The sequence below is a fragment of the Lissotriton helveticus genome, chromosome 11 (assembly GCF_964261635.1).
Source record: "Lissotriton helveticus chromosome 11, aLisHel1.1, whole genome shotgun sequence".
In the NCBI taxonomy this organism is placed as follows: Eukaryota; Metazoa; Chordata; class Amphibia; order Caudata; family Salamandridae; genus Lissotriton; species Lissotriton helveticus.
The window spans coordinates 840,419,485-840,432,335 of NC_136072.1; the positions used below are offsets into that span (position 1 = coordinate 840,419,485).

Sequence of the window (12,851 nt, forward strand, 5' to 3'; positions counted from 1 at the left end):
TGGAAACCCCTTCCGTTGCCACGAAAGGGGCGAAAGAAAGACTGGCCAAGAGGAGTGGAGGAGAGGCCCAAGAATCTGCCTGTAGCTCAGGAGTCCCTAAAGCTGACCAGGGCTTAGTCTGCCTTTTCTCGAAAAAGAATGGTTCCATCAAAAGGTATGTCCATCAAATTATCTTGGACATCGCCTGAGATGCCAGTTGTCCTAAGCCAGTCTCAAGGCCACTTTCGCTGAAATTGATCTGCCAGCGAATCTGTCGTATCACTGTGTGGTGAATTTTGCTGCATCTCTCCCATCCTTGACTGCCTGGGAGAGCACAGCCCAGGCCTCCTCTGGGACTTGTGGCAGCACTTTCGCAACCGTCTCCCAAAGGGAAAGGGAGAAACAGCCCAATAGGCATGCCATATTCACCGACCACAATGTCAGGCTGGAGGAAGAAAACAACTTCTTTCCAAATGAGTCCAGCCTCTTGGATTCCCTATGTGAAGGGGCGGAAGGGAACATGTCCTGGGACGTAGCAGCCTGCGCCACCAAACTTTCTGGGCTGGGGTACTGGCTGAGGAACTTTGGGTTGCCCGGTGCTGGGCGGTTGTGGCATGCAATCGTCCTATTCACAGGAGCCCCTGTGTGCTAGGCTTGGACCACGTGCCTCATTAAAGGGCAAAAAAGGGTACGGAAGTGAAAGCCCCTGGTTGAAGCACCTCAATCAGGGGATTAGTTCTGACCTGCACTGAGGGCAGTTTTAGTCCAAGGACCTCAGCTGCCCTCTTTACCTCCTTTGCATAGGATGCCCCCTCCTCAGTGGCTACTGTTGGAGGAGAAAGCATGCCAGTATCTGGGGAAGTGTCCATCCCACTGGCCTCACCAAGTTCCCCACACCTGTCCAAATTCTCAACAGACACACCCAGGTGTTCTAGAGGGTTCATAGACCCCTCCCATTCCTCTCCTAGGCCTAGCACATCTTCAGAGTGCTGAGGCCACAATATAGAACCTCTGGGTTCAATCGGCGCCGGAATCTGCGTCAAGTGACATTGTTCCGGCTCTGTGTCGGCGAGGATGAGGATGGGGCTGGCGCCACCGATAGGCACCGCAGCAGTCACAGACTTCGGGTCAGACGCCAGGGAAGGTCGCGTAGGCACAACCGGAGTAGGCTGGATCCAAGATCGGATCTTTGAGGCCCCACCGACACTGTGGCCGGAACTGATGGCGTCAAACTCCGTCGGGAACAGAGGGCTCACCAGCAGGGTCGTTCCGCTCAAATACGCGGCGTGTGGCCTCGTAAAATTGTTTTATTTGAGCAGGAGTTGTTTCGGCTCCCGGAAAAGGGGAGAGGCGCAAAGTCCAGTCAGGCACCTTCTCCGCGGAACTGTGCCTAGAGCGTTGGTGCTCCTTACCTCTCTCGTCAACGGACGACAGCCGAGGTGAAGTTGAAGTCCACTTGGACTTCTTCTTATGCCTCTTACCCGAGTATCCCGTGGACCTCAAACGGGAAGAAGAGAACTTAGGGCTCCGGGAGTGGTCCAGCGACCTCCTCTTCTTCGATCGGGACCTTTGCGGAGTTTCGCTGGACGGTGTTGACTACCGGGCCGCGAGGAGCTTTATTGATCGCTCCCTCAAGGCCTTCAGAGCCATGGGCCGATAGTCCAAGCACGACTTTGAGTCGTGGTCGCACTCCAGACACCAAAGACAGACAAGTTAGCGATCGGTGACCGAAATCATGCGGGGGCAGGCACCACACGGCTTGAAACCGGTCTTCCTCGAAAACATCCCCTGCTCACAAAGTTTTTGAATTCAACAAAAGACGAGAAAATATCTGCCAAAAAGCGACAGAGGGGTAGCTCTTCCCAGATCAGCGCTTGACTGGCACAGAAAGAAAAGAACTGATGTCCGAGCGTCAGGGTAGTGCCTATGTAGGCACCGCAACGTCATAACCGACGCTGACGATATGATGCAGGGCCGAATGGAGCGACCCGACGCCACACGCAAGGGGTATTGCTCGGTAAGAGTTTCCGGATCCAGCCTGACACCTGGGATATTCAAAGGTAAGGAATCTGCAGCTAGAAGTCTCTATCAGATGAGCTAAATTTTCTTGACCAATGAAGCACCCCTGTTATGTCATTGGACGCATTTGGAAAAAAATGCCAGGTCAGTGGTGTTGTTAAAATATGGCAAACTGACTGTGGCTGGGCCAGAGGGTGGCTGACAATACTTAAAATGAGACTTTTATTCTGAGACAGAAATGAGAAAAACTTGGTAAATATATGGATTTTTGCTTTTTATGGGATGCACCTAGTACTGCAGTTGAAACCATAGAGCTGATTAGTTCAGCTTCTGCATGCTTGTTGATTGACAGTGCATTTCAGTTGGAATCCATTCCAAAAGATATAGGCTGGCTTACCTTTCCTGTCATCTATTGCTTTCCGGAAGTGGGCACGCACTTTGTCCGTCCTCACAGAATCAAGGTCACTGTCGATAACCACACTGTCAAAGTTCAACACTGGAATCCCTAGGAAAATGACAGGAGATAATACACATTTGGGCTTACAAGAAAAAAGTACATCTACATTTTTCAATTGTCCTACAATGCTTGTGTCTGGTGTGCAGTTGTTGATCAGGTAGTGTGCAACCTTCATGCAATGGTGAAATGGGCTAAGTAGCACTAGTCCTTCCTTACCTTCCCCGACAAACTAATCATAACATTGTTCATCGTTCAGAAGGACATATGGGGTAGACTGCCATGTGGATCTGATGTATACGTATTCCACAATGGGGTCCATCCAAGGGTTCTGCTGTGTAGTTACAGTGTGTCTTGGGCATAAGGACGTAAAATGGACAGGCCAGCAATCCTGGCTAATGCACCTAGTCATACAAGTATTGGTCCATCACCAAGCACCTGCAACATGGGGAGATCATGATTTTCTCATCCTGCCAGTGGATGCCTAGTGTACTTCTATCACAAAATTACATTGAGCACCCCCCACCAGACATTCATCACCTGATTACAACTAGATAATTCAGCATCTGTCTGACATGAAACCAGATGTAAAAAAACATTTTTGCATTCACAAAAATTCCACTTGGGAGTTTGTGACTGGAACCAAGTTTCTGGCCATGCACAACCCCATTTTAGGTGTTGGTAAAGTCTTACCAATTCCTAAAATGAGTAAGCAACTGGATACAGTTAGTAACTCATTTGCAAGAGAAGGTGTTTCCTTTGAACCTGTTCCATTTGTGAATTAAGTCAAATGTCTCTGGAGGAGTAAGCAGTGGTCCAGGGAACCACTGCCAGCTCACAGAGAAATTTAAAAAAAGAAGAAAACGGATTTTTAATTCGGACCAGTTCCCTTTAAAGTTTTTTGTTGTTGTTTTTTTAATGACATCAATAAAAAAAAATCAGGCATGGTGGTTGTTAGAAATGGGGGTCTCTAGTTGGCAGATGTAAGTACCTTTGTCCAAGTAGGGACCCTTCTTCCTAGTCAAGGTAAGGGGGATACACTTCTAAAAAAAAGAGCCCTGCTCATCCCCTTGGTAGCTTATCTTATCTTATCTTATCTTAACCAGAATTTATACAGCGCACGTTCACCCAGGGGTTTCATGGCACTTACCAATAGGTCTAGAAACTGAACCCAAGGAAGAAAAATGGAGTACTAGGCCAGCGTCTGAACAAACAGCCAAGTTTTAAGCTGCCGCCTGAACTGAGGGAGAGTGGTAGAGGAGAGGATCTCCAAAGTGAGGGAGTTCCACAGTTTAGTGGCAAGCATGGCAAACCTGCGTCCTCCCTTCCGTTGGAATTTAAAACGGGGGACATTCAGAAGAATCTGAGAAATGGACCACAGGTTGCGAGGAGGAGTGTACTTGGGCAAAAGTTCCTGGATGAACCTAGGACTGCGTGCACGAAGAGCTTTGAACGTCATGCAGGCAGTTTTAAAGAGTGTACGCTGTGTAATAGGAAGCCAGTGAAGTTGTTTCAGCAGCGGTCTGGCAGATTGCCAAAGTGGGAGGTGATAGATAAGTCTGGCCGCTTGATTTTGGGCCAACTGGAGGCGTTTACTGAGAGCCACAGGGAGGCCCAGGTAGATGGCATTAGCATAGTCTAAGTGTGACAATACCAGTGCCATCACAACCTGGGTCAAAGCGGACTGAGTAAGCGTTCGGCTGATCTTTTTTATTTTCCGAAGCTGAAAAAAGCAGGATGACACCACTGCGTTAACCTGAGGCTTTAGTGAGAGCTCATCATCAATAAGTACCCCTAGACTTTTGACCGATTTAGACGGAGTAGGGGGCAGACCAAGTTTGGGGGGCCAATAATGTGGCCCCCAAAGAAGTTTGCTTTTCCCGAAGAGGACCAGCTCCGTCTTTTCAGCTTGGCATTAGCAAATAGGCTTATCTCAGAGGCAGTGTGTAAAGCATTTGGAAACACATACAGTAACACAGTGAGAACACTACAAATGGACACCACACCACTTTAGAAAAATAAGTAATCTTTATCTAAACCAAATAAGACCAAAACGACAAAAATCCACAATGCAGTAATAAAAATATGAGTTTCAAACGGTAGAAATAGTTCAGTTCAAAGCAAATTGCAGATGCGACACTTTTCACACAAAATACCTTGGATGCGTCGCGCACACAAACAAAAAGGGTTGCAGGGAAGGTGATCTGTTGGTTGCTTACACTCAGGGAAGGTGATGTGTCCGTTCCTTGCTCTGGGGGAGGTAACGCGTTGGTTCCTTACTGCTACGCAGGGGAGATGATGCGTCGGTTCCTTACCGGAGAGGAGGTGTTGCACCGGTTTCTTACTGGGTGGGAAGGTGATGCGTCAGTTCTTACTGCGTCTCCCAACAATGCGACGGACTTGGCGCCGCAATGCGACGATCTGGGACAATGCATCGTTTCTTGCAGCTGCACAGCAGGGCTTGCGTCAGAATCGGTGCGGTGATCTCGGACTTTGGAGACCAGTGCACTCAATGCGGCATGCTGCGATTTCTCGAGGCGCGGGCAGGCACTACAACGATTTTTTCAGCGATGCACCGGAAACAGGTGCAGATGTGTCATGCTTCTCATTGTTGCGTTGCTTTTCCAGCTACCAACAACCAGACCAACCTCCAGAGGCCCAGCACAGTTACAAGCACCTCTTGGCAGGTCAGGACTCCCAGCAAGGATGTTCAGGGGTGCTGGGGGTGAAGACTTTGTGTCCCTGAGACTTCAGAACAGGAGGCAAGCTCAGTATCAAGCCCTTGGACATCTTCCTCATTAAGGGGACACAGCAAACAGAAAAGTAATTTTCCCTTTCCTTGGCAGAAAGTAGCCACTGCAGGCCATCCATAGACAGCAAACAGCACAGGGGTAGTATTCCTTCTCGTTTCTCCAGCTCTTCTCCTTGGCACAGGTTCCCCTTTAATCCAAGCAAAGATCTAAAAGTCAGGCCCCTCTTTTTATACAATAAAATCCATTGTTCTCTGTGGCAGAGAAGCTCTTTGCCCAGCCAGAACCGGTTCTGTCCTCTCTGGTGTAGCTTCCCGGCAGGAGGTGGAGGCAGCATTGCCCTTTGCAGACCAGGCCCATTCAGGTGTGAAAGAAATCTCCTCCCCCTATTCTGAATGCAGCCCAGGTCTATCCAGCCCAACCCTGACTCACCGTGGGAAGGCAGGACAGACTACCCCCCCCCCCCTCCAAGTGGCTGTCTGAACAGAATGCACATCCCCAGCCCCTGTTACTCCAAAGCCAGACAGTCAATACACATCCAAGCAGAGGCACAATGGATGGTTAGGCAAGAAAATACCTACTTTCTAAAAGTGGTATTTTCAAACCCAGAATGTAGAAAACAACCTACCTAAAAGATGCATCTTAACATTCTGAGTTCAGGCATATCAAACTTCATTTTCCCATCTTGTTCCCATGGGCAGAAATACTCATAAGATGTTATAAGGAAGCTCCCCATTCTATCCTATGGGGACAGATAACCTTACAATAGTGAAAAACGAAATTGGCAGTATTTCACTATCAGGACATGTCACACACATCAGGCCATGCCCTACCTTTCACATACACTGCACCCTTCCCACAGAGTACCATGGGCTTACCTTAGGGGTTTAAGAAGGGGAGAGTGTGTACTCCGTGAAAAGTCAGTATTGTGCTTTTTGGGATAAATACCCGTTCTTTCAGATTTTCATATAGAAGACACGACTACTTCAAGTTGCGGTGTGACATCTTTATTGTTGTATTGTGAGACATGGACAGCCGACACGTGTTTCGCCCCCTAATGGCGAATTGCGCCGGGGCTTTCTCAAGGCTATTTACACAAATGCAGCGTATAATACAACTGTTTCCATATTATCAAAGTTCCAAAACAGGAGTTTCAATACTCGCAATTCAATATTCTTCTGTAAGATTGCGGAAGGCTAGTCGCTGCAGTTCGGTCCCTGCCCGCGGCTCTCGACATTCAGCATATGCATGGGTTGAATCCCGAGTCTCCCGCTTACCTTAGGGGTGACTAACATGCAAGAAAAGGGAAGGTTTTACTTGCCAGGTAGACATGGCAGTACTAGACTGCACACATGCACCGCAATGGCAGGCCTGAGACCTTGTTGCAAAGCTGCTTGTGTAGGTGGCACAATCAGTGCTGCAAGTCTACTAGCAGCATTAGATTTACAGGCCCTGGACACACACAGTGCACTGTACTAGCTTAACAGTAAACCATATAAACCAATCATGGAAACATCAATCCATAACATCAATTGACAAAAGGAGCACTTGCACTTTGGCACTGAACAGCAGTGGCAAAGTACCCAAAGCATCTAGACCAGCAAAACTAACTCCAACATACAGCAAAAACACAAGAGGTAAGGCAAAAATACAGGGGAAACCCACACCAATGATGCCAGGTCTAACAGTAGTAGTAAGGTTCCATTCCTGTGACTGTGGGCAATTTGATAGAGTAGCAATTTGCAACATACCTAATGAATATGAATTAGGTAGTTTGAACGTTACTCAATCCAAATCCTTATTTTGAGAACTAACCTATAACTACAAAGGTTGGTTCATAAAATAAGTCGCTGGTTGCAAAAAACTGGCGGTAAATTGCAATCAACTTTTTTTACTAGAACTTTCTTACGTCTGGCTCATGCAGTCTAACAGGAATTTGAATTAGTCTCCAAAGGCACGTAAGTAAAAGAGAAGGGTTGGTGATATGCCATTCCATCTCAGGTACTAACAAAACAAATCTGTTCTGGATCATGTCTAGAAATCTGTTACTCAACTTTTTGCTTGTATTTGTTAGCTATATATCATATACATTGTTAAGTCACAACATGTATCGAATGACTCGCGTGATGGTGTAGTAACAGACCTATAAAGTCCATGATATGGCACCTACACAATTTGGCATACAGTGCATACAGGTGATCACCATTATGCAGCTAATTTGCTACGTGCCTGAATACTGCAGGCATACTCCCAAACATGGTGTCATGTATGTGGAACAGCCTAGGGTCTCATATAAATAGCAGAAACCGCAAGGGTTCATTAATGACCTACAGAACAGGAAACTGTATATTATTGTCCAATAATGACGGGAGGGGTATGGAGACACACACACATAATATAGAACAGGAAACAATGAATTATTGTAAGATATTGCCATTGAGGAGTTACAGTGAAGTAATAAACCACAAGACCAGAGCCTATGTTGGGTCATCGTGAATTTTACCAGTTATGTTTTTTATATGACATGTTTACATTGGTGCAGTAAGCAAGAAAAATATTAATCACGAATGTGGGTTAAAAACCAAGTGAAATACTGCATTATTTTCCTTGGGTGGCTATAGTTAAAAGAGGAGAAAACAGTTCAGAATAAAAGGTTAACTTCTTGTAGTCCTGGTACTGCATCACAGAAATTTTCATTGAATTCATAAACATTTTAAAAATTCCTGACAGCTTGTGTGGTTGAGCACTTTCAAAGATCTATTGTCGGTTGAAATGTCACAAAGTGTCTCAGTGTCTATCTGTCCTTATGATGAGCAACACCCAGTAATACCTATGAGGGGCATTCTTTTCCTGGCAATCTACTATTGAAGCTTAATGAGCAGTTTCAAGCCTACATTGCAAAATCTGATGTGTAAGAAAGGTGTGAAAATATATGAATGGGAAAATGCAGCCTGGTGGATTTCATTGAAAGATGAAAAATAGCCCTCTCTTCAATACTTCAATGGTTTCCATGACCCATGATGCACTGCACTGGCAGTTAACTCACAGAGCCAGTTCTATTTTTTCTTTTTTACGATAACATCGGGGATACATTTAGCTTCATATTTGCTTTCCAATGCCCAAAGTACCAAGCCAGGGAGGTGGGTGGATCATTTATAACTTAAATTAAGATTCCTACAACGCTAAAGCTTTTCTTCAGCATTGTAGGATCTTGACTGATAGTCACAAATATAAGAATTGAGTAGCAAGCTACATTAAAAAAAAAATAACAATCAGAAGGTAGCTGGTAGGCAACAGCAAAGAAACAGAAATAACATTGGTCCTAAGTGTACAGATGATAGACTGACAAAAAAGAGATTATTTATGTAAAGAGATTTCTCAAGGTTTTCTGACACATTCCTACTTCTGCTTGAGTGTCTGAATGTAAGCAATAGTGTCTTACGAGTGTGTATATGAACAACCAGGTTGGTGCCTTACAGATGTTAGCAGTTGATATATTCCTGATCTAAGCTGTAGTAGCTGTTTTTACTCCCATTGAATGAGCTTTAGACTTCCCTGGTAAAGGTAAATTCACCGGCTGGTAGAATAACGTGATACAGAATATAATCCATCTAGCTGCAGATTACGTGGATGTGGCTAGTCCCAGTCAGATCTTGCCATGCCTGTTTAAGAGATTGTGGGAGTGTGCATTGGCAATGAGGTACTTCTTTGGCTTGCCTCATTTTACTACACAGATCGTTTCAGGTATTTTTAAAACCTTTCCACTTTAAGGTCTTCCCCTTGTGAAAAGGAGCTCCTATGGGGTCCTTACAGAGTCCTACTCTTTTTAATGTTTATATTCGGCGGCTTTGGCTTTTCAACAATCTCCTATGATGACAATATGCAATTAATTATCACTCTCTCCCAGAACCCAGTGTAACTGCCCTTCAATTGAATCTGTGTCTTCTGGGGGTGGCAAAATGGATGGTTGACAACTGCTTAAAACCTAATGGGGAAAACCAGAGCTTTTGCTCTAGGCAAAACTATTAATTTTTGGTCCCCAGCTTGGTGACCTTCATGCCTGGGTCTTTTTTCTCACACACCCACAACCTAAAGTAAAAAATCCAGGAATCTGATTAAATTCAAATTCGACATTTGAAGATAAAGTAAATTTGCAAGCAGCCATGTGCTTTGGGATACTAAGAGTTCTCAAAAAGATCTTATAGTTTCTAGCCCTTGTGACTCAGAAAACAGTAACTCAAGCTTTGGTGTCGGCATGGCTTGGGGAGCCAACATGGCGGTGTAGGAAAGTGTCCCTCTTTGCATGGTTATCTGCACTTTTTGCCTGACCTCTGAAGCAACCTGACTTGATGTGCCCTGGGTCACTGCCTATCCGGTTCCCAGGGCCTGTGTTTTTTCTCAAAACTGTACCTTTGTATCCACAATTGGCACATCTCTGACCAGAGGTAAGCCCCTTGTAATAGTTACCATGGGTACCAAGGGCACTGTGACCAGGGAAGGCCTCTAAGGGCTGCAGCACCCTCTATGCCACCTTTAGAGGCCCTGTACCTTAACAAGCACACACTTCCGTTGCAGGCTGTGTGTTTTGGTGCAGAGAAAAATGAAGAGTCGACATGGCACACATCCCTGTGTGTCATGCCTACAACCAACGGCCTGAGGCTTGGGTAAGCCACCTCTCTAGCAGGTTGCACTAGCCCTTAGGTGAGGTTACAGTGGCATGAGCCATGTACCCCTACAGTGTCTAAGTCCAGTCTTAGACATTGTAAGTGTAGTAAAGCCATAACGAGTATATGGTCTGGGAGTTAGTCATTACGAACTCCACAGCTCCATAAAGGCTTTACTAAAACCTGGGAAATTTGGGAGTAAACTTCTCAGCACATTAAACCCACACTGATGCCAGTGTGGAATTTAATGTAAAATGCACTCAGAGTGCATCTTAGAGATGTCCCTTTGAAAACAACCAGCCTTGGTGTGGTTCCTGAATGGCTGCCCACTATTTGCCACCACCAAACAGGTTTCTGGACCCCTGGGTAGAGAGCCTCCGCTCTCTGGGTCCAGAAACAAAGGCCATCCTGGGCAGAGTTGTCATACCTCCTTCCCCAGAATGGGCTGTGTACACGAAGGGGAAGCTTCAAAGGCCTGCCGCATTCAAGAAGCTGTTGCTGCCCCCAGCCACTAGCTCCTCACTTTGGGTGGGAGAATCGGCGGGAAAACCGTCTAGGAAGAAAGGTGTGCCCACCTTTACCAATTCCATCCCTCAGGTGGGGCAGACTAGGTGAAGCACACATGTCAGTCCCCTCCATCTTGAAGATGAGGGGACTCAGCCAATTAGGGAGAGGCTCAAGCCCCCTCCCACTGGAGGGTGACATATTAGGGGGTGTACACACCCCAAGGAAAAGACCCATGAATCCCGACTTGCACACCCCTTTTAATGCCCCTAAATTTTGTATCTAGGGGCGACCCTGAAACTTGCGTCCTCAAATTCAAGGAAGAAAGAAGAAGGACCGAAGAGCCGTGCTGACCCAGGAAGAAGAGGACACCTGCTACTTTGGCCCCAACCCTACCAGCCTGTCCTGCCTCCGGCCTGCTCAAAGCAAAGAAACCAGCATGTCCAGCAGCCAGCAGCCCCCCAGAGCCCGGAGGACCTGCCCAGCACTCATCTTACAGATTCTGTCTCACGTGAGCACCGGACTTGCTCAACCAAGGCTCCAAGATCAGAACCCCGACCCAGGCGGCTCTGTGGTTCTGCACTACTCAGCACCGACGCTCACGGCCTGAGTATGAGTGGCCCAACACCACGAGGAAGAAACCCCAGCGATCCTGACCTGGGATTTGGTGATCCCCGACCTCCCTCAAGCCTCGAGATAATGCCTGAAGCCTCAACCTGAAGGGTCCCCCTGACCGCGAAGGGAGCTGGTAAGAATACCCGATGCCAGACGACACCCCTGCACCTGACGTCCCACGGCCTTGGGTGGCCCAACCAACTGTGTCCAGGCATCCCCCAAGACCCCATCTTACCTCTTCAGCCAGTGGTCGCTTTCAGGAAGTCTCCCTGCCCAAGCCTGCAGCAACTTTGCTGAACCAAAGGTCTCCATTGAAAACCACAGGGTCCCCGACGTCCTCTTGGAACCCTGCACCCGGCCGTCACTGTGCTGCTGAGGGTGAAGATCCGGCGCCGATTGTTGGCCCCTGCAGTGCGAACCTTAACCCCAGGAGCTTTGCTCCCAAAGCCAAGTGGCCTGCTTGAAAGCAGTCCCTAACCGAAGGCCCCCTTAGCCTCATTGGCTAAAAGTGGGCCCCTGCACTCTGCACCCGACCACCACAGTGCTGCTGGCAGTGCAACTTGAGTGCCTACCTAGACCTTAGGGAACCTTGGTCCTAACCTCCAAAACTCACACTCATAATAAGTTTACTTACCTGTAAAACCGATAACCATTTTTCTCCCATAGGAGCTCATGTTAAGATTTTATGTGTCAAAATCTTCTGTTGAACTGATGTTTGTATGAAGAAGGAGTAACGACACTGCAAAGCTTTAAAAGTCTTATTTACTCTGTATTGTGAGATTCCACTGTATTGCATCTAGCCATACCACCCAGGCTCAACCCACCACAAGCTCAACAAAGTTCTCGTAGTCATTGAAAATTACTGAGTCTACAAGAATCAAATATGGGCTCTCTGGTGGCTGAACTGGGCTTTCTGAGGGATAACCACTGCAAACTCTTGGGTAGAGTATTGGAGGGAGAAAAGGAGCTCTTGACACTACGACCTCAGGTGGCCACAGTCCAACGCTCACTTGCTGATCTCCAGAGTCGACCGAATATACTTGAGGAGCAGGTGGAAGATGCCAAAGGGCGTTCCCGCAGGAGCAACATTTGCATCATAGACCTCCCTGAGGGGTTGGAGGGTTGAGACCCCCTGGCGCTCTAGGAGGACTGGTTCCACTCCTTTATCCTTCTACACAGTTTTTCTCATTGTAGTGGGCCTATCCGGTCCCAGTGAGACCACTGATCACGGTAGCACCTCTGTCCCCATGCTTGCCAAGCTCCTCCATTTCAGGGATCGCAATGCTATCCTACGGGCAACGAGGCTAGCTGGACCGCTGAAGCTTGAGAACCAGTCTATCATGCTGTTTCCAGATAACACCCCTACAGATCAACACCAACGGGCGTCATTTTTAAGTGCAAAGAAACAACTTTGTGAACTAGGCATTCAATACTCCCTATTGTTCCCCGTACGCCTAAAATTGCTAACAGAAGGCAAAGACTCTAAGGACATCTGGGATTGGACTGACAGGTATCACATTGGGCAGCCAACTATTCTCGAAAGGGGGCCCCCCCTGTCAATGGGCGACGGAAACAGAACCGAGCCTGGCGGGCCCCTCTCAACATTATCAAGGCACCCACCTCTGGAGCAGTTGATTAAGGATCAGCACAGGGCCCTACAGGGAGGTGAGTCTTTAGGAGATAAGGCCAGTTAATCAGAGGTGGAGAGAGGCCCCAATATCTTTACATCAGATGATGAATCGACAGCAACAGAGAGGCATCACAAACAGTGAACAATATAATATGACCATGGCCACTTCTATACCCCACAGCGTGCTGCTGGCCATGATGGGCTCCCTGACCCTTGACCTTTGTCATCTGACTGCA

The 12,851-nt window shown here is 47.3% G+C and overlaps 1 protein-coding gene across 1 annotated transcript in view; it reads right to left on the bottom strand.

Annotated features, from left to right (window-relative positions):
• The window catches only part of LOC144792163 (uncharacterized), a 581,805-nt gene that overhangs the window by 447,970 nt on the left and 120,984 nt on the right, over window positions 1-12,851 (bottom strand). Inside the window, exon 7 of the mRNA XM_078667056.1 lies at window positions 2,396-2,503. Coding sequence (XP_078523182.1) covers window positions 2,396-2,503 — 108 coding nt within the window. The remainder of the gene's footprint in view (window positions 1-2,395; window positions 2,504-12,851) is intronic.